At 37.1% G+C, this 26,160-nt stretch overlaps 1 protein-coding gene across 2 annotated transcripts in view; it reads right to left on the bottom strand.

The window, feature by feature from the left end:
- The window catches only part of LGR5 (leucine rich repeat containing G protein-coupled receptor 5), a 90,592-nt gene that overhangs the window by 41,775 nt on the left and 22,657 nt on the right, over nucleotides 1–26,160 (bottom strand). For both annotated transcript variants that reach the window (XM_071799279.1, XM_065841784.2), the window contains exon 2: nucleotides 12,275–12,346. In XM_071799279.1, coding sequence (XP_071655380.1) covers nucleotides 12,275–12,346 — 72 coding nt within the window. The remainder of the gene's footprint in view (nucleotides 1–12,274; nucleotides 12,347–26,160) is intronic.

The raw sequence follows: 26,160 nt of genomic DNA, 5'->3' as shown, positions 1-26,160 counted from the left end.
AGACTGGGTCCCTGCAAGTAAATGCCATTTGTGGATCACTGACTAATAGTGGCTCAGGACCTATCTAATGCTGGTCTCAGTTTATAATATGATTTTTTGGAAAGACTGAAGACTGCTTCACCCTCACAGCACCCTTTTGATCTGTTATTTTAATGACATGACTGAACATGACCCCAGCATGGGGAGTCTGCAAAACTTTACTGGAAAAAAAATAGGTACAGGTATTGAGATTTTCACTTACAGCTAGAAGTTACTGCTTTGAGTGTCATATGGAAAGCTGATAAAGAGCAGAGGACTAAGCCCACATGTCTGGAGAGTCAAGCTCATGTTCTGTCAGGCCACCATCCCTTCTTAAGAGCGGCTGTGTTGGAGCAATTTTCATAATTGTTGCAGTGCAAACTGACAAACGTGCTATGTGTACATATTATCTGTTTGAACTGGAATACTCTTCATAAAATGGGCTGAGAAAATCAGACCTTAAATGAGAGCTCCTGGAGAAGGACTCTGGCAATTAGCAAACATGCTCCGCCCTGTTCCAAACGCAGGACTGTGGCAATTTAATTGGGACATTATGCAGCTTTACAGTTTTGTTTCAATGTGTAACATTCCCTTTCCCCAGCTTCAGAGCATCATTATACCTTTCTGAGGTAATCTTATTGTTTGGGGTATTTTGAAAATGGGCTGTCATAATTTTAAAGACATTCTTATGGTACCCGTAATGTATACCTAATAAATTTAGAAATAAATACCTAAGCACAGAGACACATCTGTACCTGTACATGCTGTACATCTCACATTCACATCAGTTTCAGTGAGACTGTTCTGCATTGGGCTGTATTTGAGCTTGTCTCTGATGGCTGAAACATTTCTATGTAACTTTTCTCCCTCTTTCCTTTGGTGGCCAGGTTTTCTGTCAAACTGTCATCAAGAGAAGCTTTCCTCAGAGTAAACTGTTGTCGTTCTGACTGTAAGGTTCACTTAGATCATCTGGCCACCTACAATATGCCACGCTGACAGCCAGATTCCAACCCTCGTTTTATATTCTGCTTCTTTTCTTTTTAGATCACAACTTCTCAATTATTAAATATGTATTTTACAAATATTTTAGACAGATGAGATCACATGTTAATCCCCTTTTTGGTTGACACAGCTTCTGCATTTACTCCTTATGAGTTTTTCAAAGCTCAGGTCATTCTAGAAATTCTGCTTTGAATATTTTTCACTTTGGAAAGAGCTCTCACTAATTTTGCACATGGTGACTAATACTATCTTATATGGCATTCCTCTGCTTGTGCAGCAGAACGTCATACTCATCATTTATAGCCCTACACATTTCACTAGAGGGATACATCAAATGTATCACAAATGGCAAAACATATGTATTTCTGTGTAGCTCTGTCACCAAGCAAACTGACAATGTCAGAAAAGGTAGACATCTGGCAACAATTATTTTCCATGTAATGATGCTGTCTGACCTTCAGTCATCACATTAAATTCTTTCTCGTGACACCCTTTTAATGATTTTCTGTGGAAGTGACTTCAGGAAACACACCTATCTATTCCCAATATGTTCCATGAGACCACTTCTGAACACTTGCAGAACAGTAGTATCTTCGCAGCCCTTTGGAATTCCCCAGCGTTGTGGTGTTTGGTAAAAACAAGCAGAAAGGATTCATTGGGAGCGTTACCTAATTCTTTCAATATTCTTGGATGAAAGTTAGCACATCAGTTCTTTAAGGCATGCTGCAAAGCTCATTAAGTTTGGCTTGTTTTTTCCTGACCATTTTTAGTGGCTTCTTTGCATGTTTTTTCTTGCTATTACTGAGTTTCTATTCTCAGTCTTGGCTTAGGGGAAAATTAATCCCCTTGTCGACATTACAGTACCTGTCAAGTATCTATCAGGGTTTTCTCCACTTCAGGGATTTTTGTTTTTTATTACCCTAAATTATTTGATGGAAGCTGCCCAGTATTTTACTGAACTTTGGATGGACTTTGGGTAGTGATTTCAGTTTGGATGGGTAAATATCACTTTCCCTGAACAGATGAGGATGGACATACTATCTGTCTCTATACTTCAGCATTCAGTTAATGATTTCTGAGACCAGGAATGAAATAGCTTGTTTATAGTGCTTACATAACCAAATGGCTGGCTTGTATTGTTTGAACAACTTTGAATTTAAATTTTTAAAAGTTATTTCTTTTATTTTCAACATTTATGACATTATTTTAGAAATATCTCATTAAGCACATTCGGATTCAAATGTATCACATCTCTTTAATGGAAAAGTAATCAAAAGTACACAGCATTACTGATTTTGGATAATATTTTTTTTGAGCTATATTACTTTAGAACTAGATTTTACTTATGGTGCTTCATACAATCTTGCAAGGTAAGGGAACCTGGAAAAGTTTATGAGGAAGTGTTACCAGATGCTTCCCTCAGTACCTACTACTTGCCACTGCTAGAATCAAGACACCAGGATACTTTTGCCCTAAGCATAGATTATGTTTTTACACAACCGCATGTTTCTTTCTAAAAGGTGTAAAATAAATTGGCTGAGAAAAGCATGTTGTCTCCATGCTTTCAAATGGCAGCAATTTATATAGTAACTTCCAACGCAGTTTTGCCCAGCTTACAATCTCTGTCACTGTTGGAATAGCTGCAACACTGCAGGTCAGGTTCATGGCCTATGGTCAGATATAAGAAAAGGTTTGATTGGGGTCTCCTTTGAGTGCTCCCCATCTGTTCACCCCTTTGGTGTATTCTGATCTCTGCTGTGGTGTCATAGTTCTGAGAAATGGTGGTCATCAAGGCAGGAGAACATTACCAAAGTCAACACAACTAATAAGACACCCACAAAAACCTCTGAAAATAATCAGATTTTTTTTTGTTTGTTTTTCTTCGATTGTTGCTCATGTCTGAAAAGAACAACTTCCTCAAAAAGAAGCAAATAAACATGACATGACTGAACACAGTCAACTATTTTGTTTACGTGTCTAATGAAATAATTTTTCTTCATGAACTCAAAACTGCTTTGTGTGTGGATGTTTCCTGCATCAGGACAAGCCTTGCCTGATACCAGGCATCTCCTCATTATCTACTGATCTGGAAGGTGACCTTGAAACACTAAGAAGTCTACTCTCTTTAGCTAACAAATTGTGGCTTTTATTAAAAAAGCACCTCTCTGCTAACTATGAGAGACACTGTGGCAAACCTAACCCAGCTACTCCTCGTTGTCTGCAGCAGACAGTGACAGCATGATATGGGTAGTGGCTGCTTTTCTTCTTCACTTGGATAAGATCTAGTCCAGCAATTGCTGAACAAGCTCCTGTAAAGTGTATTTCAAAATCTAGTGCTACCAAACCCATAGGAAGGACATGAAAGGAAGATAATAGTCTTCTTGGGGAAAAGCCTACATTTACATTAATTAATATTCATGTCATGTTCTAACAGGATTAACACACTGGAATTTTGTGGATCAAGTTACTGATCAAATCTTGCAAGGTGCTGAAATGTAGGAGAATAGAGGGCACTCTGGATCTCGGTGTGGCTCAATATACGACAGGAATAAGCAGTTTAAAAAGTTTAAAAAGCTACACTATTAAGAAGTGGAAATGCAGTGAAATCTGTTGGAATTCTATTATAGAACAGACACAGTTAAGTAGAACTTCATTGCACTCAAATTTATGAAAAATATATTGGACTCTTATTATTATGCCGGTAAACTATAACAGCAATACCAGATTAGTGCCAATGCATGCCCTTTAATACAGATTGTTATATATAATTGCATCACTTGTGATGCATTACATTTGATCAGTCTACATGTACTTCAGCATCCTATACCAAACATAATTGTGAGAGCAAACTGAAATAATCCTTCAACCGTGCAAAGATACTGAAGGATTTCTACAAAAATAATCCTGTGAACTACTATCTTGCCTTGATGTCCCTTTGACTCTGCATTTTACTCCTCTTCACTAACTGATTTGCTGATCTTATTTAAGTAATGAGAGCAAAGACTTCACATGCTAAAAGAATGTATCATGAATTTGTTTATATATATATATGTATGTCTAAAGCGGAGTAGGTCAACATCAATAATGTTGCAATACAGTCAGTTTTACATTTGCCTGTTTCCTTTGAAAACACAGATTTCATTCCTTATTTGCTACATTATATACTACAACTAACAAACTCTCCCTACACAAAATTGAAAAGGAATTACATAGAAGAACATAGAGACTGGTGAAAAAAATATTTGTTTTTGGGAATAGAAGGTACAGAAGACCCTAGATGGTGAAAAACCCCAACAGTTGTGACAGTTCTGCTGCCATGTGGTACTAACCTTCCTGAATTAGGTGCTAAACCACTAGTATGCCATATAGAAAAATTCCATTAAAAATCACGTAATTGTGGATTGTGTCTTTTAAACCTTGGGTATAGATAAAAAATTCTCTTTTGTAATTTGAAACTTCTTAAAAGCCTGATCTGCCTCTCCAACTGCTATAATTGTTCTGAAAATCTGATAAAGATCCCTGGTGAAATCTTAGTCTGACCGATATCTGAGGAAAATTTTGTGCTGACACAAGTAGAAATAGGAGTCTCATTTGTATCCTACCTCAGTATCATATTTTCCAGTAATTTACCTCTTCTCTGAGGAGTTGTACCAGTAGCACTAGTATCAATCCTAAAACTACTATCTCAGTTTTTAATAAAGAAAATGGCTGTTTGCGGATAAACAATGATGTGGAAGTATAACATGAAAACATAAATTTCTAAATCTTTTTCTAAAACAACTTGTTCTGGATATAAAAGTTGCCTTTGTCCAATGAAGCATTACTGAAGCATCGTGAATCTTATCCTTCAGTTTTGTTTCCTGTCAAACTTCAAGAAAGATACACAAGCACATAACTACATATACGTTTAGTCCAACTAGATGAATATATAGCCAATATATAATTTATATTTCTATGACCATAACTTTCTTCAGCTCACATATACATCTATAAATAGGTAACACAAAATGTTCTTGCTTCTTACATAAAAAAAACAACCCTTTGACAACACAAGTACTCATCAAGCACCTATCTAAAGTCAACTAAAACTTCAAGATAAGAGTTTAATTTGATATTTATTAGTGATTATTCTTAAGCAAATGCAATAGAAACGTATGAATTAATGGATTAACTACTGTCTTAATTATTCATCAATTAATGGATAATATCAGCATATTTCTTTCAAAACATTTTTGAGGAATTACTTTTTAGACTAGGAATTGCAATGTTAATCTGTATTTTAATTACCTTTTTGTATTTCAATCTGTCATGTTAATTAAAACGGTAAACATCACAGTAACTTTTTATATGAAAGAATTGTGGGTCAAATGATGTATTCAAAAATTTGATGCTCAGAGAGATCAAAGAAGAAAATTTAAGGATATTCTCCTTTCTTTAAAAAAGGAGAGGGGAGTGTGCAAGTTGTAATTGTGCTGTATATTATATTTATTGTTACTTACAGTTTAGTTAGAAATTCAAGTACAACACAGTCTGCTCTTGCTTAAGGGCCTAATTGCCTTTTAAAATGCATGTGGTGAATTCTCAGAGGGTGTAAACTGGAGTAACTCCAATTGACCTCAAGCAGTTGGAATGAAATCAGTGTATATTTGATCATGAGCAGGCTTTGATAAAACAGATCATTGTCAGTTAAGGTCTAAATTGTGCTATTTCTTTCTCAACTTCTAAAAGGCAGAGATCCCTTCTCCTGGCATGAGTGTGATCCAATAACTGCTAAAGACAAGTGATCTCTCTTTTTGTGAAGCTGTCCATGGCCAGCACTGAGAACATGTTGTGTGTCACTTACACTTATGGTGCTGGTTTTGGTTTTGGTTTTATCCCAGAAGTGCCAGTATCACCAGAAAGGGTAAGAACTAGTAACAAAGATCATTAGTAACAGAAACTGGCTGAAGTGTACTGCACTACAATACACCATGATCAAACTGCCAATAATGAAAAATGTGTTAGCTGTTTTATCATTCCTATGTGACAGGCAAAGGAACAAATTGTGTAGATCCAAGTTTCAAGGTTACTACCATTTTCAGAGTGTTACAATGAAAAAAAAAACCACCAAAGAATTCCTAGAGAAATTACTGCTACTCCTGTTCGGAAATTAAAAAAAACCCCAAACACTTAGGGAGAAGAAGCTGGTTTTACTGTGCTTGCATACCTATTAGATATAAATGTGATATTGGCTGAATTCATTACCCATAATCCTCAGCAAGCGGAAAATTGAATGGTGTAGGTATCAGAAGTGTTCACTGCACTGAAATCAAGCAGTCTACAAACAGGTTGAACTTTCACTATTTTTGTGTACTTGCAGTACACACAGAACATGTAAGACTTAAATTAAAATCCTGCCTCAGGATTCACAGATATATAGCATGTTTAATAAAGCATTGTTTCACTGTAGTTTAATTAAGTATAATTTCACTATCTGTATTGATCACAAAAGCTCTTCCTGTAATTTTTTTTTTTTTTTTAATATTCTAAACTAGTTCCTAGCAAATATTGCTGGATAATAAATTACAAGTTCCAGAAGGCATTTACAAGCTATAAGCCAAAAATAAACTTCAACGCACAGTCAATAAAAGTAACACAGCAGCATCGACAATGTTTCTTGGATATCCACCTAGAACATACATTGTTTCCACTTGCAGATACATCTTAATCTTTTCACATCTATTTCCTCCTTCCCTCATTGTCTCCCCTTCTGCCCCTTTACACCACAGATGCGCTGCAGTTCCAGTGTCAAGATTGTTCTGTGCAATTTGCATTAACATTTCCAGAATAATTGTCTGCGAGCACAAGCTATTCGACAAGCAATGCAAGCGGGTCTTAGTAAGGCATTTCCTCTGCTGTTTCTCATTTTTTTTTTTGTTCCTCATCTTGTCATTCTTGATAAGACAGCAAAAAGGGTAGTGCCAGGCTGACACATCCACATGGGAGAGTTCTTTATTGTTACTCTGGCAGCATTAAAGGGACAGCAATAAAGGCAGTGATAGCTCCAGAACATAAGGGCCCTTGTTTCATGAATGTAAAGGTTACAAGCTGTTATCTCATACAGCACGAATCATCTGTGTTTTTTTCTAGTAAATTCGTGTACGCAAAAATTAGGGGAGAAAACGACTGGAATTTCTTCCAGATGATTAACTAGATAAACATCTTCTCACTATTCTTACCAATGACTGGTGCACTTCCCTCTGTCAGGACTTGCAGGGCCTCCCTGGCTGTATTAAAGCGAAGCTGGGGAGCCACAGCCCTAAGCTATCAACAAAATCTGCCTTATGGTGATAGAATTTACAATGTGCCATGGACCACTTGCCGAGCTGATGACAGGTACCTCTCGCTGACAAACACCATGTATCGAATGCAGTGGCATAGTCTGAACAGATCGCCTCTGCATGTGTGCATGTATGAACTGAAGAAACCAAATTAATCATTTATGTGAAGAAATCAATTTAACAACTTACATACTAGATTGTGTGGAGCTCTGAAATTACATGAGGGATCACAAGTCATTTAGCAGTGAAAGTTCTTGAAACTTTAGCTGACAGAGATGGCACAAGCCAGTTTCCACCAGGAACAGCTCTGCTAAAACCTGCTGTACAAGAACCATAAAACTGATATTTAAGTGACATCGGAAGGAAACGTGTGAACAGTTTGAGACCACTAGATGATACTCTATTTTTAATTTGTTGTACATGTCAGCTGCAGGTTTTCTTTGTTTGCTTGTTTGTTTGTTTGTTTGTTTTCCTTGGAGGTTTTAAAATCTGTGCAGATTAGTCTTTGGTAAAGATTTTAGTATTTAAGCATCCTGTCCAAAGATTGTTGGAGCAAATTACAAGATTCCCCCACTTTCTCTAAAATGTTTTGGACTATGGTTGCAGCACTTTCATATTTTCTACTAGCTTACATAATAGTAAAAGGTACATAATCAGTTTTTAGTGCTAGCCACAATGTACCTGAACCAGCACAAAAATAAAGACTGTACAAGACCCCAGGAGCTAATGCTCTCAGTTTTCAAAGACATAAATGACGAGAGAGCTCAGTCCCACCACTCAAAGTCAGTGGGGAAAAGAACACCTAATTCCCATTAACAGCTTTGAAAACCTCTTTGTAAGGAAGAAAGGGCAAACAGAGAGAGGAGTAAAGGGAAAACAATAAATAAGAACAGATGGCAATGGACTGTGCCTGACAATTCAGGACTTCATTTTCAGGTATACAGTGGCCTCTTGACCACTTCTGCAGTGTAAAGGGATTTCCACACAAATCATGGAGACATTCACATAGTACGTCGGTTTTGGACTGCATTTGTAATTCTGTACTTCAGTATCGCAGCAAAATGCACTTTTAGAGGCACTTATGCCTGAGTAACCACTGTAATAGTACTGTGATCGGTCTGAAAAACGTTGTACATATATTTAAGTCACTTCAAAGTTGCTTTAAGAAATAACACGGGTGTCAGTAAACTTTCTTGAACCTGCATGTAGGTTGCAATTAATTTAAGGTGGCTTTGTTGCTTGTTTTGTGAAATGAGAAGTTGTTTGGAACTGTCTTACTCTGTAGGTAAAACAATTGTAATAAAGCAGTCCCTTGTTGCTGTTTTACTCAAATACCTATTTTAAGTTGCTGAAAAAATAGCAATGTACTAAAAATTACTTGGAGATTTGCTTATCTGTGAAATGTTCCTGTGTTTAAAATTAAAATGAAAGCCTTATATATGTGCATTGATGTGCATGCATATATGTATGCATATGCTTATGTATGTATGTGTAGAGATATATCTAGTTGGAGACATTTGTAGTTAGATCTGATTCAAATAGTTCTAAATTCTTATTGGTTTTCTTCTGCACTCTTCATAGAGACATTAACTTCTAATATAGAACAGTTTCAGGCACTGCTTTGAAGTGTTAGTTATCAAAAAACAATTTGCCTACACTCAGATATAGTTGCCTCTTAAACTCTTAAGAGTCCCACCCCAGGTAATTCTTTACACTTTAAAAACCCACTTTTTTATGTACTACTATCTTAATGCTGTATTAATATCATCATTCTACACACGTTGTAGAATGACTTATGTCTAGAAATACTCTACATGAGATCAAGTCTTGGACTCAGTCATAGTGATAAATATCTGCATTTATTTTGAATTTATAATGAAGAATTTGACTTAATGGTGTTGTACAAGTTCATGCAGAGCAACTTGGTGATAATCAAGCAGCCGAAGCATATTTGTTTCTTGGTGGGAGTTCCATGATATGCACTTTTAGAGAAAATTAAGCCTGAAAGGCCCATCTTTTTCACAAATAGGACCTACAACAGTTTTAAAAGTATCACAATGTATTCCAAAATTTTTAGAGGAACATGCACCTCAAAAATACAGCATGGTTTCGATATGTTCTACTCCAGTGATAAAAGTCTTTGGTGAAGGATAAATACTAGGTATGATCATCAGGACTGCAGGAATGCTGCTTGCAGAGGTGTCTAACCTTGGCTGGAAGAGTGGATCAGATTCAGCCTAGAAGGCTAGAACTGGCTGAACAGATCTGGCTTATACATCCTTGCTTTGGAGTCAAAACAATTGGTTTAACTGTCTTAATAAATTCTCAGTTCTTTCGGGGTAATGACTTACCAGTATTGCCAAACCACACATCTAGAACATAACATCTAAACTAAAACTCAATGGATCAATTGTTAGCTTTTATCAGATTTTTGAACCAGCCCTCTAATAAAGAGAGCGGTAACAGTTTTTTCAACACTAAAAAACCCTAAAAAATGCATTTAAGCTCCTGCTGTTGTTGTATTTCAAAGAGCGGACAGACATTTCTAAGATGCATTTTAATTTCATGGAAACATTGCTTTGGTCTAAAGATCTCATAAAACCTTGTTTTTACAATGTCTGCATTATGGGCCAAGTTATATTTTGCAATAGTCCCCTTTAACTGAGCCACATAAACAAAACAGAATTCTCAGGTAAGCTGGGAATGAAAATCATCTTGTGATGACTGGATGGGCAAAATAATTTTCAAATGTACAATCACTACTTAGAAATGAGCAAAATGGGAGCATGGGAACTACAATGTCTGTTACCCACTACTTCAAAATTGAATAGCCAGTTGCCTTTCCGTCATATATACATTTTTCTGTGTAATACTAGACTGAATTGTATTATATGTCTCTGAACACTGAAGAATCTCTCAGAACAATGGGTTCGAATCTGCACTAAGAAGAGATAATCAGTTGCCCCATCTCTTCAGAGGCTTTCGTTTTCAATGTTTATTTGAAAAGAGAACGCAAACTGGAAGGGTTCCATGAAACAGCATCACAGTTAATGAGAAATTGAAATGATTGGCTTGTATGAAACAAATGGAGGAGCTGACTGCATATATGCAAAATAAAACATAATAAAGAAATAAATACTTTTTCTAGTACTACCAGCAATGAAGGACTGGAATTACTAAATTTAGAAGATAGGGTTATAAGGATAATGGCTTAATGTTTCCAGTGACAAGAAGAAGGCAAGAACACTTTCAAAGGTCTTGATCAGGAAGATGAAGTAAACTGCTGAACCGTTTCTCAAGCAGCAACAGAAGTCTCACTATTTGGGTCATCTAGCTTTGGACCATAAAATGAAAGAGTGAAGGTAACTTGGCGTATTGCATTAGAATTTCTGTCCATGAAAAGCCCAAACTTTTGTTTTTCTTCTTTAATGGCTTGAGAGAAATCATTGAGTTGGAAGCTCTTAGTAGGATTATTACAGTTGACAGGAGATTGGACAAGCAAACAGGGACATGATGCAAAAATCCACATGCAAGGTCTTTGTGGCATGATTCACTTCATACGTGCCTGATACTGTTAACTCTTGGTTTGTGATATCTCCTCTTGTTATGTCCATATCTGTACATTATTTGAAAGTTGCACCAACAACAATACAGATAACGATAATCAAAGAAAAGAAGTAAGTAAAGGAAGAAAAAGAATTAAAAGAAATAATGTTTTCTAAATATAAACGCTGACAGAAAAAAAAAAAAAATCTGCTTGCAAATAAGTTATTGTCCAAAGATACTGAGTTACTGTTACTGAAATTCTTTTAACTTTTTCTTTTTATAGATGCCGGCTGGAAAGACCAGGTAGTAAAATTAAAATGAGCGTCAGCAAGGTAGCAAGGACACCAAAAATTGTCAGTGCAATGGCGAGCTAAATTGCAGAGGACTATATGCATTTTGTAGCTTCAAACAGACCGTATTTTTGCAAGAAGGGCAGTATCACAACTTTGCATATCTCATGTGGGTTTTATGGTATGTTAGTAGATAAACTTGCTCTAAAAAATAGAGGCTTTCAGTTTTAAAAGCTTATAAACCACGTTTTGTAAGAGACTGGATGCCTGGACTATTCTTTAAATCAACTTTTAGAGGTACTTGTGCAAATGCAAGAGCCAGCTTTTTCCCACAAGATCTATGGTGCATCAGAGACTCCATCACTCCTCAGGAACCCAAATTTTCTTTTAAGCCTGGGCCATTATAACTAGGGTCACTGCCAAATCCAGGTCTCATGAATGCACAATACTTTTCACTTTTGGTTAGTCACCATCACTTCAAACCAGCATTCCTCTTCTGATGTTGTGCTTGGTTAGCTAGGTTTCACAGTGTACTTTTTCCCCTCAGTGAACGTACTCGATAGCATAACTAAGTTTTTTGCAGGATTCTGCATTTTACAATCAGCCTTCAAGGATGCTAAATTTAAGAGTAAGGAAACAGTAATTAAAAGTGATTAGGACAAGAAGCATTGATACTGTGAAATGTGGACTCAATTGTCCTTGACACAGGCAGAACGAGGCAGCAGGTTTTGGTTTTGATTATAGCTTTACTTGCGATTTTAATAAACATGAGCCAGTATTCGAACTTTTAATATCCTGCTGCTTAACTATTTCCAAAAAGCAATCCAGCTCTTTTAAACAACTCATGTTTAAAAATTTTAATTTGTTTGGCTCTGCCTCTGCTTAGAGAAGTTGTAGCCTCACGGTAAGTCTTTTATAGGTTCATTTCCAGGATCACGAGCAATTTTTTTTTTAGCTAAGTGTTTCTGCATGTGCCAAAAGTGTCAGGCTGACAGCTTTCCTGCACCGTTTTATCTGGTTCCCACAGTAAGTATGAGAGACAAACACAGGAATGTGTCTAGTGCTGACTATGCCCATCAAGGATACAATGATACTTACAGCTCTTCCAGGAAGCGGAGATTGTGCACGGGGTTTGAGGGCAACTTAGTAATGTTGTTCATACTGAGATCACTGTAGGGGAAAACAGACGGAGACTTAATATGGCATGCCACAAGTGTGGTATCCAGCTGTTCATTCCACACATTTTTAAGTACTACATTAACAGAAATTAGTTCCTCTGCCAGAATTGATGAATCATTATCTACTTAGCACATTAAACATTTTTCTTTTGTACGAACGCGGCTTTATCAAACCGAACACAGGCTGTAGCATGTTCCTTGTTCCCAAAGATTTTGGAACGTTTGATCATGCTCTATAAATCAGCTGGAACACTAAACAACCATTTTAGTCTACATAATTTTAATAAACCGCCGTACTGTATTAAAATTTTCTTGGAGTAGTAAAGGAAAAATACTATGATTTTCACTGTTGTTGTAGCACTGTAGCACACTTGGTTTACTAAAGTAGGCAGGCAGAAGTATACAGATATAAACTACCTGCATCATTCTTTACATTTCATGAATACAGAAACAGTTTGCTTTTGCATACAACCTGCTGTGTGGTCATACTGATTTGCCTTGCCTTACACTAGGTACATTATGTGTTCCCAAAACACAACTTACTTGAATCAAAGAAATGACATATTTTCAAATACTAAACATCCCCTTTTTCGATTTTTTTTTTTTTTTAGGTTCTCAAATTGCATTAAATAAGTGAAATGAACCATAAAACAAGAGTGTAATGTGATCTTGCTCTGTGGCACACTTCCTGGTGGGGTTCCACAGTAGTTCCTGGCACAGGAAACAACCAGCCATATCAGCTCTGTCAGAGCTCATTCAAGCCACATTTTAGACTAAATTTCATATAATACCTTTTTATTCTTAACATATTTTTTCATTGTTTTTCCCATGCCCCACAGTAGCATTATAATTGTTTTGCATTAAGTGTGAAAACTGTAAACAGACTGCATAATAAAATTTCTGTGTGGCAGATATGACTTACACAACTATATCAAAATTCCTGTAGACTATTAAAATAAAAATATCAGACCTGCATATTTTATGCAAATGCTATGTGGTAATTTAAAACTCCCCACTATTTAAACATATATGTATTTGTAACAGCGTTTATAGTTTCCAGCTACTTTGAGTAGTAATTAGATAACTTTATTTCTTCCAGCTGTTGAGAGCTTAAAAGATAAATAAGTTATCTGTACTTTGGTCAGTAGACGTCCTATTCCTATTCCATCTAGTTCTTATTGCTCACAGTCTGCTTCACATTACAGAATATATGTTTTTAGTCAGCATAGTTAATTTTGATGTTTGATCTTTTGCTGAATTTTAAAATGTATCAGTTAAAAACATACTTCACGTAGAGATTTTGAAATAAAGGAAATGTGTTAATACTTTACAACAATTATCAGATCACTGTTGGGTAAGATCTCTCTGCGTTCACTTCAAAATCAAGGTATAATTTGAGAACTGTGTACTTATTAAATTCATTATTTTCTGTGATACTTTATCATCTAATTCTCTCACACAGTTTAGCAGGTTATTACTCTTTCACTTTGATAAAGGCTCAAAGGATTTATTCTTGGCAAAGGAACAAACCCATGGATTTATTTGGCAAAAGAAAAACTCATCCAGGTAGTGAATCATATACTACTGAATATTAAGATAAACTCAATATTTTAACAATATAATCTTGATTGTGAGATTTTCAACATGTCTTGTAAACATATCAAATGACATTTTAGACTTAAAAAGCCAGTTTTGGTGGAAGATGGGAGTGACTGATCTTCGGATAGACACGTATTTAGGGTATTCTACAAAACTAGCATTAAACAGTGCTCTAGCTGACCAGGGAAACCCGAAGCCTGTTTTTCCATCATATTAATTTCTATTAGAAGAAGGCAGTACATCTTTACATGTATCACCCACAAAACCCCATGATGACACTGGTCACAGGCAATCTACAAACCAAACCCTACAATCTTCAGAGGATCAGAATAAGACAAGGAGGTTTTCATTACGTGCTTTGATGAACAATGAGAAAATCAACAATACATGCACTTAGAAACATCTAGACCCTAGAGGTGGATTTACCAACTGTGAACTCCAGTGTCCGAGCCTTTTTTTTGGACTTCACTCATGTGGTAAGGTATGTACTCTACACCATATGATGAAGAAGAACCTCATCTTAGTTCCACTCTACACTGCAGTAACTGCTAGCTCTTTTTAAACCTACCAGTGAAATGATCTCATTCTGTTAGATAGGTTCCTTTTTTTTTTTTTCCAGATTATTCTTTTCTTAGAACATAAAATATAAAGATGTTTTTATGCAGCAGAACTACTAAAAGTTACCTACACATATTTCATAGAATCATAGAATCAATTAGGTTGGAAAAGACCCTTAAGATGATTGAATGCAACCATTAACCTAGCACTGCCAAGTCCATCACTAAACCATGTCCCTAAATGCCACAACTACATGTCTTTTAAACACCTTCAGGGACGGTGGAGGTAGCAGAAATTATTTCCAAATTTGCTCAATAACATCTTTCCAAACTAGTTTTTAACACACTAGTAACTAATACACAGGCCATTCCAGTCTCTGTTGGTGATGAGTTATTGTTGTAGTCATAAGGGTTTAAGAATATAAGGGAGACTACTGTAGGGAGAGGCAATATATTTGATTAGGCTCCCTGATATAGCTGGAAAAACTGAGAAACTTTCAGGCACAAAAATAAAAAGTCTCTATGTCTTCCAGCTGTACCTGTTGGCTAAACAGGTGACCCTGAAAACCTCATATCACTGAGGCTGGCAAAGTAGGAGTTCATGTGCACTTGCAGGTTTCAGATTCAGAATACTTTTTTTGAGTCATCCAATGTGAACAATACTGCAAAGTTTGGGCTGCTGAGTAGAAACTCCTCATAGAGCTCCAGAGACAAATAAAGGAGGTTGTCAGCAAACTTGCCAGTCCTTAGACTATGTTGCCAAGAAGACATAGCTAGGATGATATTTATTGCCATTAACTAGATCAAGCCCAGCTAACAGCCAGAAAGAGCTAGTTGGTAAATTGTAGGCTTACATATTATTACTATGAAAACCGGTAACTACTGTAATGGGTATGTCTTATGTCCTGCACCTTCAATGACTTCTTTCCAAAAAGTACATCAAATGGGTTTTCTGATTTCTTCTTTCAGTGCTAGCCTGTCGAATTCAGCAATTCGCTCTCCCTAGCAAAGATAAGGGGATGAAAGATGGTTTGCATGTCACGATTTGCAGTGTAATGCTGAAAAATATTAAAATCAAGGTACTAGATCTTTAACTATCCTCAGTGGAGCAGTTCTGTATTTATATCAGATCCGTTCCCCAATTTCCTTTGTGTGCTTTTTCATGTATACTCAGAACCAAACCAGATGAAACTGCAAAGGTTTCTTGTTAAACTTGGTATATTCTTAAAAGCTACGGTGATGAAAATCTTACAACTAATAGAATATTGAAAATCTTTAAATAACTTTGTGTAACAGATTTACTCTTATATGCCACCACCAAAGCATGTGCAAACCCCACTGACATCAGTAGGAGCTGCAGTGTGAGTTTTGAAATACTCCTAATGTAAAGAGCAATAGTATCAGATCTACCTTTATGAAAACTACTTGCACCATGAGCTGACGTACCATACTGGAAAGGCGATAGGTTATTTTGGACAGCCAGATGAACGCATCGTCTGTTCTCCCACTAGCATTCCTGCAGCCTGTTTCTAACTGCTGACTATAAAAGCAACATACCAGCAAACTAAACTTCTATCTTTCAAAAGATTTACTTCAATGAGTGCACTGGCAACACAGCTCACTGTAACGATACCTCAATTACACTCTGTGCCAATCAATCATCACGCTGTGTCTCCGATGACTTGCAAAAGGAATCCTACCTGTGATGAAATCTTTGAAGAATGGAAAATACTGCAAACTGCACCACGCATCTATCTGTTTTTTTCTTGGTGACTATATGGGCAAATTCTGAGCATTTGTACAACAGAATACAGGAAGGCAAATACAACAGGTCTTTCCACCCCCAGTTTTGTTATCCATGCACATACATGCTGAAAAAAAAAATCCAATTAACACCTTAAAAGTGGGCAGTTCACAATGAATTCCCAAAAGCCAGTAAAACAAGTTAAGTGAACTAGTTCTTAACATACAATAGATGAGTCCGGAGGCCAAGTTACTAACCTGTTATTACAAGAGATGTTTCAGTGACTCTTATTCACCTTGGAAGATCAGTTTTCCACATTACACTAAACTTCTACTATACTGAATAGTAGAAACTTGTCTACCCATTGCAGGGCTGATACAATAATCCAATATTAAAGACAGTACTTATTATTAGGACTGTTAATTATGTCTCCTCCAGGCCTGCCTTAGCCCAACAGTATTTTCAGTATAAGATATATGAATGATTATTTTTATGGAAGTCTGCTAAATCAAATGATTCACTATGGATATTAAAAATAGCTTCATCTGCTGCAGCTATTTCAAGAAGATACATTCATTTGCCAGCACTGTAGTAGTAGTTCCTTTAGCATGTTTTCCTATTGCATGTTCTGAATAAATTAATAGAAAAACAATTGCCATCGTTTTACAGAAGGGAAACTCAGACACCCAAAGGAAAACTGACACACCCACAGTCACACAACAGGTTACCCGTCATGGAGGAACCAAACACTGATGATAATTTGTCCAGTGCTCCTTTCATTAGATCACACTGTCCACTCTGTGGCATTTACACCAGTTTTCTTAATGGTGATGCAGAAGCTGCCAATAGCCTCAGAAATCAATGACCGTATTTTCATTTTAATGGTCCTAGATTGCAATATCTTCCAAAACCAACACAAAAATTGGTACTCTTGTATTTGCCTGTTTAATTTACCCATGCAGAGCAGCACAGGGCAGAGTATGAGCATGCACAAATAAGCATTTTAAGTGCTTCCTGACAATTAAATCATACATTTCTTCCCACAACTAGCTTAAAACTTCATCTGTGGTTCTTTGAAGGACTCTGTAGTAAACTATAATTAAGATGTGAATTTCCACTAAATGATTCACTTTTGAAGCAGTACATCTTTGTATTTGGAAAAATCCTCTACTAAAAATTGGTAGATTTGTAGGAAAAAGCAGTAAAGAGACATAATAGATATTACACAAAGCAGGCAATATCTCTGTCAAGATATTCACAACAAATAACCAGTGGCTGTAGTGTGGATATTTCTGCTCTTCTGCCTGTTGACAATGAAAACGCCAAAAATAAATATTTAAAAATTCATTGTCCCATTGTAATGTTACTTGCAATAGCCCATTCTATACTTTTAAAACTTATTACAGAATTATGCAAGGGTAAACCAGGATTGCTTGGTACTCAATTTTACAGAAAATTTCTGTTACTTGACATTGAAGTTCACTATTTCCAGAGACCAAACACCTTTGTATTAAAACACATCCTACAGTGAGAGTATGTGTGCCTGTGAGCCTCACAAAGAGCTTTTTGCCAGAAAATGAACAGTAATGAACAGTAATTCCCCTTGCACTTCCCTTCTCTTCCTTGGCACACCAGCGGTGCTTGTTCCAGCAGTGCATTTTGCTCACAGAAGATATAACCACTACAATTGTAAATAGATATTTATGGGAAGGATCAGGTGCCTTGAACTTAGGGAAGCCTCAAAGGTAATCCAGCAAGGTCAGGAGGGATCTGTCTACACCTCTTCTCTGCTGTTGTGTATTGACCCATAACCCATTGGGTGAATATTAAACATCGGATCCCAGCAAAATAGGCTGATAGGACTCAATCCAAACTAACAAAATGCTTTGGCCAAAATTCTGCACTCTCAACACCGGTCAGCGGGTTCCTCTAATATCACAGACAGCAAAATGTGGCTTGTTAGTGCAGAAGGTCTGTAATGCCCTCATTTTAAAAAACATGCATTATTCCTGAACATAGTAGGCAATTCTGTCATATAAACAGCCATCAAAGGCTTACTTAAATCTAGACTGAAGAACATTTGTAAAGCAAACAGTACGTGCATGATTAATCTTTTCAGGAAACAATTTTGCCATTCAGTTTATCCAAGACTCCAGCAGAGGGAGCAGGGCAGAGCAAACAATTAAGGTCAAAAAGAAAGTAAAGATCAAAGATCAGATCAAACACACACAGTGCTGAATTAATCTGACAACTACCTGACATTTCATTTTAGGTACAAAGATTCTGGCTCTCTTTTTTTTTTTTTGTGTGTGTGTGTATATCAAATTCATGATGCTCCCTAGATGAAATTATCCATTTACTTTCAAAGCTGATTAATGACTGTTCATTTGGTTCTGCAGACTCAGTTTGCTAAGTAATAATTACCAAGGTGAGTTACAAAAACATTCCAACATGTCAATCATTTACTGTACTTAAATCAGATCTTTTAAAGCTTAAATAACTAAAGGAATATATTATAATACAGAAGCCAGCAGAAGGAGTTCAGAGGACTGAAATGGAATTCCTCTTCCTCCCATGCCCACAGATTGTATTAGTACTTTTTTACTTTGTGAGTTATTACTTGTTTCTGCTGCACTAATTCAAATAGATTATACATGTACTGCATACATGATTCATCCTCTTCAAATACTGAAACAATACACAACAGGAAAATATATAAAATTTTATTGTAATTTATGAAGACAACTACTAGAATATTTGTTCTGTTTTTCATCATTAGCAGTTTGTTTATCAGGTACTGTTGATCTTATTTGTAGTGAAGAACTGTACAATTAAATTAAAAGAAGAACTGTTACATTGAGAAAAGAAACTTATTAGAATTGACCAAGTCTGGGAAAACACCCCTTTGGTCTCTCTTAGTTTCAGAATATTTTCTGTAACTCTAGAGGTTGCTTATTTTTACAACTATTTGTTACACATATGACAAAAATATAGGAAAACATCTTTTTTTTTTTTTTTTCCCTGAAAGAATGGTCACATTCATCCATTTTAGAAACTCAGGGTCTAATTTACTTCTAATTCCAGGTCTATAATTTCATCCCTCTGAATTCAGTGTAGATGTTCCTAAATTATGGTTATTTATATGAGAGAAAAGCATCTACAAAAAGCACAGCATAATTTTCTTATTAGTATATTACACCTTGACTACAGCAGAAACTAACACAAAATATATTTGAGTGTAGACAAAGACTCAAAATACAAGCCTGAAGTCATAAAATCCGATTTTCATAAAACAAGTATTACAGGCCACACAGACAACTGGGCTGAATACCCAACTGGAAGTTATGCATGGCATGGACTATGTGTTACAATAAAATTTTAAAACTCATCTTCACCGAAATATCCAATATTATTTCAGTGAGGCTGCTGAGGGTGGAAATGAATCAGGATTAGCCTGACTTTATTTGTAACAAGATACACTGTAAGTTATTTATTTTGCTGGTCTTAATTTGCCTCAACTCAATTCCACAGCATGGATTTGAAGATTAAAAAGCAAACATTTGACAGCATCTGCTACAAACACATTTTAACAGTGATGGTGTAAGTCTCAGTATCTGGAAATCTGCATCCAACCCACCTGCCTTTAGAGCAGGAAATTCGTATCTTACATTGCACAGTGCAAAGGTCCCCAAGGTACAGATGACAGAACTGTGTCCAGAGCTGGAAGTTACATTACCACGTTAGGTGCCCTCAGAAAGTCAAATTACCCCAGGTACATCAGGATGTTGCTATTACTCTACTAATTTCACAATGCAGGACATCTGCACAATGCTACTTGGTATGATGTAATGTAGCAGTTGTTATATGTAAACCTGGAATTCCCAAAGGGGTTCACTGCAAAATACACATACTCTATTTGGGTGAAATTCTGTCTTGATAAAGGAAATGGTAAAAATGGCATTCCACAAAGATAAGAGTCCACCTCTTTGATTCCAACTCATCTTTTTATCTCAGAAGAGTTTTTGGTAAAATTCTGGTTAACTTCTTCATGACTCTTATTCTATAGGCTCCTGTTTTCCTATGCATAGGTGCTCAATGATTAGACTTGTTTTAACACAGCACTGTCACTTCTGCTTTTATTATAGTTTAGACATACCTCGTGTTGTTGAAGAGTAACTGAAGAGTTTCAGAAGAGAAAATTACACTGCACTATATCACAACTACTAGAGTTCTAATCTGAATTACTAATGTGATCATTTTTATGTTGTTGCTTAGCTGAAATAATCCTTTACAGAATCTTCTCTTCATTGCATGGACAACCCAACTGATGTCATATTACCAGCACATTCAGTTTCATACCGCATTGCTACTAAAACAATTATTCATGATCTCCCCCCAAGAACAGCACTGCCCATTTCTTTTGAGGATGCTGTTGAACCAGACTTCACAACTGGTCTGTATTAAAACAAATCCAGCAGGATAAAATACAAACAGTTTTAATCCAAATAAGTTCCCTGCACTGGTTCTTTGTGTTGCTCTTCGTGTCACCACAAGCTGAAGTATAGAGGAGAAACAAATAAGGAAGGTGAAGCACAACTATAGGGTGATCCTATACCTAGGATGTAAATATCTTAAATCATCTTCCAATATACAAAGTTGTGTATATATATATACACCTTTTTTTTTAATACACACATCTTCCCTAGATGTCTGACAGAGCTTGTTCACTGCAATACAATGGGCCTCCAGATCTGCCAGCTCCTGGCTGGCTGACATCCTCTTCCAACACCTCCTACAGAGCTCAGAGGAATGACGGAGCTGTCAGATTTTTCACTGACACATGAACACCTGAACTTCTGCAATAGTAGGTGCCAGGAAATGTGTATAGCTTGATGCTTGCAATGATAATGCACTTAAAACCATTGTATTTCTCCATCAGGTAGATTTTTTTTTTTTTTTGCTTAAGTGCTCAAAATTCATTTTCATCATGAAATATTTTCATACGGGCTGGTATAAAATAGTCCAAACATACATAAACACCAGGTCCTTTTAGTGACATCACGTATACCTGGTGTCTGCACTTCGCTTGTAACTGAACAGCTTCCCTTCAGGTAGGCAGCATACTGAAATACCTGAGATAGCTTTAAACAATTCAGATCAAGGAGCAAGGCTGAGATGCACCAACTTACCCCACCAAAGAGAAGTCTCCAGTAGAGATGTGATGCGTTGGATTGGGCTGGCATGTATTTTTCATGTGGTTATACCAGCACAATCTTCAGGCAAAAGGGCTGTGCTCCTTCTAGGATAAAATTGTCTTCACTTTGGATAAATTATTTCCCTTTCCAATAACTTAAATTACAGGGATCAGAGCTGTACAGTTAATATGTGAATGCAAAATACTTCAGGACTATTTCTACTGAGATCAGCTGGGCTGTTCAGAGAATAAACTAGTTTTTAGTATGAGCAGAGGCACCAGATCCTGATCCAGCACAAATGATCCCTGTTTCCTTCCTTTTATTCATAGTGTTTACATAATCCACTGTTTGGCAACCTCATTTTGAGGCCAGTGACCCACCATTTCTTGTGATTGTTACGATGATCAACAGAAAATCTCTTCAGGGTAAGCAATTAACTGGTGCTGTACAGTTAAATCCACTGCTGTGTCTCAGTCCAGGTTTCAAACATCAGATTTGGGTCTCCTTGGAGACAATATTGGGTAATATTATAAAACATCAGTAGCTAAAACAAACCTTTAACATACGTACACTGTTGCTGCCAGGTCTATTGCACCTGTGTGCATATGTGAAATAACCATATCCCCTATACTGCACCTGTCTGCTCTGCTTTTTTGCACATGAAATGAACTTTCCAAGATCTCTTTTCTCTAGTTATTCCAAATGCTATAAAAATGCTGGAAAGAATCAGTCGCCCTATTACTTACATGCCTTGAAACTTATAACAGAGCAAGACAACATCAGCACTAGAACAGTGCCTGGGGGTAAACACCTGGCTCCACTGATGCTGGCAGCAAAACTCCCATTGACTCCCATGGGAGGAGGACGTCATCCCAGGGCTCCCAGTGCCTGGTGCCAGGTTCTACTCAAGCAACAGTATTGCGCAGTTGTGGAAATCATGGACCAGCACAGAGCTTTGCCTGGAGTAGTGAATGTAGTACCAGTGGGTTTGCTGGGAAGATTTCCATGTATTTTTTCCAGCCCTTTTATCGTTTCTAAAATCTGTTGAGTTAAAGGTGGTATGCCATTGGTTTGGGTCACTAAGGTGAGGAAAATGTGACGTTTTCTGCTGATTAAATCATCCCTATACCTTTTTTTCCCAAGTGATGAGGTTCAAGAATCTAAGGAAGTGGTTTATTTCAGTTTCTTTCATTTCCATATTGTTCACTGTCAAAATTTTTCTCTCTTTTCTGTTTGGTTGCCGTGTCTGCTCCAATTATTTGAATACTTAACTTTTCAATCGTGGTGATGTGCTGATTCTGCTCATTGTTCCTTCCTCTTTTCCATTCCCTTTGCTCAATTTTTATTTGACATGAAGTTTAGCTTCCCAGTCAGCTCCATCAGGAAAACAAAAGGATTACTCAGAACAATCTGTATCATGATAGTTCTTTCTGGGCCAAGATGAATCAGCTTTTTGAAACTAGTAGGCTTAGACTCTGGGACACTTAGGGAGATCTCTCAAAGGCTTAATTTGTCTTGTGATGAACAAGTACCACAAATTAACAGAGCAGCAGCCACCTCCTGCATGACAGCAACTGCTGATGACCCCTTGTCTCACCTTGCACAAGAGTGCACAAGACTATACCTGTCACATACTGCTGTTGCAGCTCTCTTCCTCCAAATGGTGACTAAAAAGACGCCAGCTTGAAAATGGTGCAGGTAGGAATTAAATATAGGACAGAAATAAACTCAAGGCACACACTAAGCAGAAGCAGGTCTTCTGCTGAGAGGGGTTCTCCTATTTTCCAAACTTGGTGAAATCTAGTCAGCCTTGATGTCCCTTCATGAGGGGTTTGGAGTTGGCGGGATGCAGACTGATGATCTTCTTCACACCACACACAGCACATAAAGAGACTATCTCAGCCCACAGGTTGTCTTAGTTCTCCCATCCTGTGTGGGGTATGCTGTGAAGATTAGAGATGTGAAGGACATCCCCCTCACTCATGATCTTGGCCTGTGGATCTCAACTTTCACATGCTTGCAGCCGACTGAAGAAGGTGCCGCTGCATAGCTCTACGTGGATATTATCGCTATTAAAAGGACCACAAAGCGGGTTTTGTGGGCATTAGTTTTGACTGAAAAACACGAATTCATTGGGAACTCCCTGCATAAAGCCCCAGTATATCCTGGCATGATGCACCACAGATCCCACAAAGATCCTTTCTCCAGAACTGTCCAGCGGGTTATGCCACTTTCTCATTTGTGCAGTTTTATTTAAACTCTTCAGGATTTTCATTTTGAATCCTGTAGATTCTGCACATCACAGGAGAAAACAGGGACTTCAAGCCATCCTGATCCTAAAATAAACCCCTTTAACAAAAATGTCATCTAAGGTGTCTTTTTTTCTAAACTAATCCCATAATGGACATTTTTAAATAAAAGCATGCGGTTTGAAAATGAGCTTTTAAATAACCAGAGAACAGAAAGAACATAGAAACAGGTTTTAAAATGTCTGTGGAAAAAAGACAGGGCATTATTTTAAATAATTAAACTCAAAGCTCAGGTGATTTGTCTTATCACATGTATAATGTATGAAGTTACTTTTCTTTAAAAGGCAATGTTAAAGAAGGAAATGGTAGCATTGTTAACAAATGCTATAGGGCAGAGAGCCTTTTATGGGCAATTTTTCAATTCAATAAAATTTTCAAACTTGTATTTCGCCATTTCCAGCTCCCACATTAAAAATCTATTAGCAGAAAGCCTATTGAAAAGCTGACCATGGGCACAAGAGACTTTTTTGGAAACACTTCTATTCAGTTCTCATGTCCGAACAAAAGCAGATATGCACATTCAGTTATATACAAATGCCTTTGAAAGGGACCTCCCCCCCTTTTCCCATAGCCACGCGTTTCAGGGCTCTATATGCTGGAGGAAGCCAGTGAAAGGTTTGAAGGGGTGGGGAGACCAAGGGCTTCCACCAAGATCCTTCAAAGTCCTCATCTTCTATAGTGGGAGGATTTCCCTCTAAATCCCTTTCAATAGCATATTGATGGCTTGGAAAGCTTAAACGGCATTTGTCAACCATCAGTAAATCTTGAAAACTGTTTCTGCAAATAGCCCAACTCGGAGTCTCAGCTTTTCCCATTAATCTGTACGTAAGGCCACTGAAGACTTTTTCAGAGCCTAGATAATGCCTGGATTAAAAGGGCCATTCAGAAGGGAAAACTTTAGCATTCACCTTGTGTACATAGCCATTTCACCAGTGGTATTCATGGGTTGTTATTTCAACTCTGCATTTGTCCTGCAAACAAGACATTTTGCCACAAAGGCTTGGTAGAGACATTCTTCGGTGAATCAGTGAAACCTAGCCCCGCTATTTGTCATGGCTTGTTATTTTTATCAAGTGTAATCAGTTCAAATAGGAACCCTAGATGGACAACTTTACAATTACGCTACTATTTTAAGAGTGGAAGGTATGTTTCTTCTAATTCAACAGTGAAATTGATTAGACCACAATCTGATTGCTTTATCGAATGAAACAGTCTCAAATTTCCCCTAATCAGATGTCAGAAGACTTCTTATTTGTTTTATATTAGAAGTAGAGAGAATGTTATAAAAATCATCATTCACCATTTTTACTTTATGATATTTTATAAAAACTTTATACATTTACAAGGCTTAACAAGTTACAATGTTGCATACTGCCTTGTGTTAGGATGTTAGGGCAATGATGGATTAATTTAGCTTTCTTCAAATGTATGAGCCAAGGTATGAGCTATTTTGAAGTGTACAAGGCATTTCATTATTATTACTACTAAAATAATCAGGTCACAATGTTTATGCGTCACAGAAAGAAGAAAGCCAGAACAAGATCACACACTGAAGATTCGAGGCAAATTTTGAGGTGCCGGTGACGCAATGCTAGGCAAATTTGTTAATATTAAAAAAAAAGAATCAGACCCCTGTCGAACTTTCCACAATAGATAGATCTCATTGTTTGAACAAATTGACCTTTTTACCATACTGGACATTTTGCTGTGAACATCAAGAAGAACACTCCACCTGGGGATCAGTGAAGTTCACTGGACATCCCTCACAAGGATACACGAAGATTATCCTTCCCTCTTGTACTGTTGAAAGGGAGAAGCTTAAGTCAAGGATTTATATATGTTAAACTGCATGAACTATGGCTGAAGGGCACATCTTGCATCTACTTCTTTCATTTGCCTTATTGTCCACCTATGTGGACACATCCCCTGCATTTTTTGCTATCAGTGGAAGAAACCTCGTAATTTTGATGTGAAAAGTTTCTGTAGGTTGGATATGGCATAAGAGATCATCCACGCTCAGCCCAGCTCACTGTAAAACTGAAAGGAAGCCTATCACCCAAGTTTAAACAGGTGGGTTTTTCTACTCCAAACCCCCGCTTCAGCTCAAGTTACTGTGTTAATAATACTGTAGCTCTCTATGTGTCTTGAAGAGTTCGAGAGGAAATATGTCATGGGTCTTAGCTGATTAAAAGTAAACTAGGCCAGGTTTTTTATCTGTGGGTCGCTTCTTGAGATGACTTGGGGTATCTTGCCTGGTTTCCAGCCAACACTCTGCACACAGTAAGGGATGCACTTCTTGTAGAGGCCATATCATATGTGCCCCATGTAGACACCTCACATAACCTGGAGTACCTTAAATGGCATAAGGTGGGTATGTCTGAGCATCTAAATGAAGCTCCAGC

The sequence above is a fragment of the Patagioenas fasciata genome, chromosome 1 (genome assembly GCF_037038585.1).
Source record: "Patagioenas fasciata isolate bPatFas1 chromosome 1, bPatFas1.hap1, whole genome shotgun sequence".
NCBI classification, from domain to species: domain Eukaryota; kingdom Metazoa; phylum Chordata; class Aves; order Columbiformes; family Columbidae; genus Patagioenas; species Patagioenas fasciata.
Note: the sequence above shows the minus strand (reverse complement) of the source record. Positions and strands in the feature narration are given on the sequence as shown.